Below are 6,913 nucleotides of genomic sequence, written 5' to 3' on the forward strand. Positions count from 1 at the left end.
CCAAACAAAGTAGTTTCGCTTTCACAACGAAGCACACAGCGCCTTCACGACATGGCGGCGGCAGCAACAATACCACAGCGAGAATAAAGGCTACGCTTTCTTTCTTTGCGTGAAGATGTGGGAAGAGTTGCATAACGCCGCCCAAATAGTGACGTAGATATGTGGGGGCGTGTTAGAATGAGCCGTTTTAGGTAGGTGTGGCTGACTCTTAACTTTTATAAAGACTATCTCTTTGGATTTGAGACTTTAGTCTTTGCAACTTTACAGATCTTCTTTATGCACCAAGAGCTTGTAACACTCCAAAGAGAATTGAAATCGCATCATATGACCCCTTTAAGGGGTCATGAACTAAGAAACCAAAATTCCCTTGATCTTTTGACATATGAGAGGTCAACATGGTACTATAAAAACATTCTGTAAGATCTCAGAACTCAAGACTTTCTCCACCACACAAAAGTGAGTAACTGTCTTCATTACGTGGTCACTTTTCACTTTGTCTCTTATTACAGATCGTTTGATATGTATTGAGTTATTTATGCATTTTTTACCTAAATCGCAGCAGCGTCCACCTATGAGGAATGAATGTACGCTGTTAAACATACACAAGTGTTAGTTAGCCAATCATAGCAGTGGGCGTTTACTTCAGAGTCTACAATCTGCCACGCCTATTCAAACAGAGCGTTCTGATGAGAGGGGTCAAAACAGGACTGAAAATAGCCTATTACTTCTAAATTAAGATGTTTTTGATGTAAAAATCTTCAAAAATAAAATTACAATGGACCTCGGAGAACAGTACAAAATCAAAAACGAAGGCAGTTCATGACCCCTTTAAATGCACCAATATACAACACATTAACAACCAGAGAAATTTAGTAATATGGATTTTTACCAAAACATTTCAATAACTGAAAAATGCCATGCTAGACGTCTATGAACATTTCTGAGTGATAGAATTGAAGTTATGAATCAAACCAGTGAAACAGATAGTTTGAATAGATTCACAGAAATTAATTAAACTTACCAAATCTAAAGCTTTCTTTTCTACTTAAGTTTAAATCAGAATCTTAATGCTTTCCTACTTACAAGTCACGAAAATCAACATGAAATGTTTCTGTAAGGTCATTTTTAAATTTAAATTAAATAAACCTAAACCTGAGCTATGACAGTTGTGGAGAAAAACAATTTCCGTTTAATGGTTACAATGCCGTAACCATTACATAAATTTTAAGCTGCGTTAAATTACTAATTAAACTATTGGCAGGGTTTTAAAAAGGCTTTATTGCCTACAAAACAATGACTTAATAGCTTTTTAGCTAAATGGATAAGTTTATTTATCCCACCAGCAAGGTTGAAAAACTAAAGTTGTTTTAGAGGTAAAGTAGCCTACATTTTGAGGAAGAAAAACATTTTCTTTGGAGTAAAATGCACAATAAGACCAGGAGTGTGTGTTAGAGTAAATGGGGTTAATGTTGGGTTATATGCTGAGCTACAAACTCGCCAACAAATCCTTTTCAAATGTGTGTACAAATTGTTAAATACTTGTGACAATATATCCATTAAGATGAGTTCAGTCCATTCTAAATGAGTTTCATCTATCAAGGTTAACCAGACATAAACAAGGGCACAGTGCATGGAGAGTCTGCCAGTGACTGGATATGCAGCTTTTCCTCACAGTTTAGTTTTCTCAGGACTGTAAGAAGCTGAGGGGAACAAAAATTGCCATCACGCTGATGATGAACAGCACCAAAACAAGAACTTCACAAGATCAATGACGCACTGCTATGGGATGACTTTAGTTTCGTTACTTCAGGTTTTCATTTCAAGCTGTTATTTATGGTATGAGGTAGGTGACTGAAGAGAAATTTTGAAGGCTTAAAAAAAAACTTTCTCCAGACTCAATCCACTCTGACCAAACACATTTGCCCTCTTTTTCTGCTCTAGCTGCTGTATTTCCTCTGCTGTTATTTAAAGGAAATTACTTCTTTTAGAGGTCTTCAGCTCTTTCCTTCATTCATCTTTAAATCATTGCTAATAATGCCGGAGGGAATCATTTCAGTTTATCATTAAAAGAGCAAAAATAACAGCGAGCGAGAGGAGGTTACCAGTCTGCACCTCAGGAAATGAGTGTTATATAATATCACATCAGAATCTTCTCTAGACTGCAGGTGAGATCAGCTAAATTACACACATTTGTTTGTGCGTTCAGAGTTCACAACTCAACCTGCAAACAAACCACCGGGAGGACACTCCAGTTAGGGTGAATCTTACGAAGAAATGTTTTTAACTCCAAAATAAAATTAAAAATGGTTTGTTTATTTATTTATAGTTTAAAACCATGCTAGCTTCCACTGCTATATTCATGGCGAGATGAGAAAGAAAAAAAGAGATAAGAGATTTTTAAACAGAAATTAAGTAATATTAAGAAATAACAGTTGTACACGGAAGCAGCTTCGGGCAGATGACGTATGAGGTCGGCGTTGCGCATGCTCAGAAGTGACGAACGCGGAAGCGCAGGGGAGATATCAAAACAACGGTCACTTATTAGAAGTACAAAATGAGGATTTGTAAAGAAGAATGTCGGAGGATTTCGATATAAGCCAAGAGGAGACTGGTTTTCCTTTGCTAAAGTAAGGAAACTTTGCTTCCTTTGCTCCCGTTAACAAACGTTGGTTTTCACGAGACTCACCGGCACATGCGCAACGCTGAACTCATACGTCATCCGCCCGGAGCTGCTTCTGTGTACGACTGTTGGCGCAAGCTACATTTAAGTGAATATTACGTTTTGAATATGGATATTTTTCTTACAAAAACGCATCGATTTGCTACAGGAGGCCTTTGTTCACCCCCCGGAGCCGTGTGAGACACTTTTTTTTTATGGATGGGTGCTTTTTATTTAACTTCTGTTGGACTGATGCAAGCAACACCTGCTGAGTGGCATTAAACAGCTTGAAAGATCAAAGACAATTTTTAATATAACTCCGACTTTCTGGAGAAGAAAGTCATATACACCTAGGATGACTTGAGGGTGAGTAATTTATGGGCTAATTTTCATTTTTGGGTGAGCTAACCCTTTAAGAACATTTTTACTAAAAAATTTAGAATAAATAACTACAAAGAAACGCTGAATTAAATGTGAAATTGACAAAAACAAATCTGAAATTGTATATTCTTGTAAAACATACTCCAATTACCTTTGTTTTATTTGCAACTGTGGAAAATATACTTTTATGTAATATGCAAATATACTAATACAATATGATTCAAGGTCCGTCCTCTTCACGTCAGTATTTTAATCATTCCTGACCGGGTTTATTTTACAAGCAGACAGTTCATTATTTATTTTCTTCTGGTAAGAAACGATAAGACAATAATTATTTTTATGTTCTAGCCGATAACTGATAAATAGCCTATATTAAAATTATGCAATTTTTTCAAAATAAATAAAAAACCGCTAACTAAAATATAACAATAACCACAATTAATTTTAAAACTGTTAGTGAATTTAGACGCCACAACATAATATGAAAATTGGATATTCATTTTGTGATTTTAAAATGTTACATTTAACAGTGTTATTATATTATTGGTGTTTTAAAATATTAAACTAAGTGAGAAATACAAGAAATGAGAATCTTATATTGACTGATACCAATCATTAAAAATAAATGTACTGACATAAAACCATCCCTAGTTGAAATTATGTGATGAGAGAGAAATTCAACTAGCAAAAGTTTGACCACAGAATGCTGAGACTGACCAATTAGAATTAAATATAAGCTATAATGAAATTTCGTATTTGTTTCATATGAAATTGGGGTAAAATATAACTCGGACACATTCTAGATCCTGATCCCAGGACAAACAGGATAATATTTGCTCAACACACACCTCATACTGCAGAGATCTCTTGGTCTCTATTGATTGTGAGTTTGCTATATCAAGCATGTTAAACTAACAACATCCTCAAAGGTGCTGCCCATGGCCACAAGCACAGTGGACACTGATTGGTAGTACACACAACCTCGGTGTAAATGTGAGAGCGGGCCAGCCTCAGTTGTGCAGGATGTGTATGCGGCTGGAGGCAGGCTGTGCTAATAAAAGGTGAGGAGTGAGAAACTCAAGGGAACTCCGGCAGCAGGAGAGGAGTAATTGGGCTTTGCTGCATCATTAAGCTCCGTTAGGCACAGTCACACCATCAGAGGCTCCATCAGAAACCAGACGACGAGGGTGAAATTTGTAGAGCACAATAGGAGAAGAGTTGCAGCTCTGCAGCCGGTTCATTAATAATAAACGTAAGATGCCGCTTAAGGAAAAGAAAAACTGTCAAAAGTGTGAGAAATAACCATTATTGAAAAATAGGTTTACTATAACACAGGTGACACTCTGCCAGCACTGAGGACCTAATTACCATCAGGGCCTTGGTATCCGTTTTTTTGAGAGATGAAAACACTGAGACATATTCAATTAAAGCAGCCGGGAAAGCAGGAAACAACTGTCCATCATCAGGGAAATGGGACATAACAGTAATCAGTGAAGGGCTTGTAGCTAGTGCGCTTATTTAAAGCTAGCTGTCGAACTTTACAAAGCTATTTTAACTTTAAATACAAAGAGATGGGGTTTTAGGAGGTTATACTTAAGATTAAGGATAAAAAGTTTGGGGTTGGCAAGATTTTTTTGAAAGAAGCCTCTTTTGCTCAACAACGGCAGCATTTATTTGAGCAAAAATGTATTAATATTGAAGAATATTATTACAATTGAAATTAGTTTTCAAATTCAAAGCTGAATTTTCAGCCTCATTACTCCAGTCTTCAGTGTCACATGATCCTTCAGAAATCATTCTAATATGCTGATTTGGTGCACAAGAAACAGGATTTTCAGGATTTTATTCATAAAAAGTTCAAAGGGATGATTTAGAAAGCTTTTGTATCATTATAAATGACTTTACTGTCTCTTTTGATCAATGTAATGATTTTCTGATGATTAAAATGACTAATTTCTTAAAAAAAAAAAAAAGTAAAATATCAGGAATGCTTATTTCTTTTAAAAAGTGGTTTAAATCCGAAATAGGAGCAATGAAATTTGAGGCAAACAGTAAAAATCTCAATAAAACTTTCACACCGAAAAAAGTTTTGCGAGCTAAAAGCTACAAACAAAAACTCAGGCTAGATGCCAAACGACAAACAGGAACAGGAAATGACGGCACAGCAACTACCCACAACAGCCTAACATTATAGAGGCAAGTATTGCATAAAAACCACTCACATTTTCATCAGAAACATTAGTTGTAAATATAACAAGAACAGGAAATGTACAAGGACATTCAAATTTAATAAAGTGAAGCAGACTGATTAAAAAAAATGAAAAGAAAATGAAAAACTGTGTGTATGCATTTACGCAGATACCCATTGTACAGCATCTTTCATTTCTGTCACATACATCTTTCTTTGCGTGAGTGAATAACACAGGCGGGTTAAGGCCATGCTGTACCTTGTTTAGTCAGAGCATCTCTCAAGGCTGGAGTGATCATCTCTCTCCGCTCCTCCTCTGACTCGCTCTTCCTCACTCCATTCTGCTTTGACAGCTTCACCCTCTGGGAGTCCTCTTCATCTCCCTCCATCCTCTGCAGCACATACAACCACAAAGAAAAAAAAGACACAAAACCAGTCACATTAAAAAAAAAACCTCATTCATTCATACAACCTAGTCACAGTTACACAACCAGCCATTGTGCGTCAGAGGAACCAACAGAGGCTGAACCTTTAACATATTATTCAAAAAGTACATAACTAAAGTGATAAAATTAACTTTTTTAATCAATTTACTTACTAATGTGCATAACTCAGAGGCATATAATGATTTTACTGTCATACGAAGTAGCCCAGGCGAGTTTTAATCATTGTACAAAACCTTGGAGTCGATTGTTCAGCTGACAACATTGAAAATACATCTACCCAAAACATTTCCAGTTGGGAAAAACTTACACATGTTTAGCCTAATGAACAGACTCTACTTATATCCCTCACAGCTACTTTCTCATAAGAATCAAAGTAATTATTATGCCTAACTTGACTAAAGTCTTGACATAGCACCACACATCTTTCCTTTATTAAAGATGCAATTTTTTAGGAAATGAAAGAGGTTTACTATTTATCAGATATCACATCGCATATTTAAAAACTCCACAGAGCTTAATTTCATATTGAACTGTAATTATGTAATTGATTTCATAAATCAAAGACTTGGAAACAGATACTGCTTTGAAAATGATGGCACTAATGGGATGGTTTAAACAGAAATGACACTTACAGCCATATGGTTCTGAGGAAACACACTGATGAAGGTCTTGGACTACCATCACTGAACTTCAGCACTCAAGCGCTCTTATGCGAACAGACTACATTAAACTTTATTGCGATTCCAGGCTGCACAGGTTCCAGAATATACAATCTGCTGGAAATCAAGTCTGACTTATAGTTCCTGCTCCTTTTCCTCAAATGTTATTATTCCATATTTCTTTCCATACATATGGCGGCATTGGCAATTTTTTTCCACACTAAAAAGTCAGAGGCAGTCTGGCTTCAGATTCAGACAAAAGGCTGTATTCGGGAATTATCAGGCAAGCTGGATGCCATAGGTCACATTAGATGCTCTACGCAGGATATTCAAAGGACATGTAAGAAATGTGCAGTATCTACCAAAGAATTAATTACTAAAAAAACAACATATGACAAAGGTTATGTTCTTACCATACCCTAGATTAAATAATAGACTTCAAATGTAAAAAAAAAAGAACAGAAAAGGGGAAAAAAAAACAGACATTACTTTTGGTTATTTAGGTTTAACAAAAAAAAGAAAAAAAAGAAAAGAAATAAAACAAAACAAGATTAACCCCACCCCCAATCCAAACAACAAA

At 35.9% G+C, this 6,913-nt stretch overlaps 1 protein-coding gene across 6 annotated transcripts in view; it reads right to left on the reverse strand.

The window, feature by feature from the left end:
- The window catches only part of tyw1 (tRNA-yW synthesizing protein 1 homolog (S. cerevisiae)), a 76,461-nt gene that overhangs the window by 54,421 nt on the left and 15,127 nt on the right, over positions 1-6,913 (reverse strand). For all 6 annotated transcript variants that reach the window (XM_016465569.1, XM_016465570.1, XM_016465572.1 and 3 more), the window contains one exon: positions 5,488-5,620. In XM_016465569.1, the coding sequence (XP_016321055.1) occupies positions 5,488-5,620 (133 nt within the window). The remainder of the gene's footprint in view (positions 1-5,487; positions 5,621-6,913) is intronic.

This window comes from Sinocyclocheilus anshuiensis, unplaced genomic scaffold (assembly GCF_001515605.1).
Source record: "Sinocyclocheilus anshuiensis isolate Anshui unplaced genomic scaffold, SAMN03320099.WGS_v1.1 scaffold144, whole genome shotgun sequence".
Taxonomy (NCBI): domain Eukaryota; kingdom Metazoa; phylum Chordata; class Actinopteri; order Cypriniformes; family Cyprinidae; genus Sinocyclocheilus; species Sinocyclocheilus anshuiensis.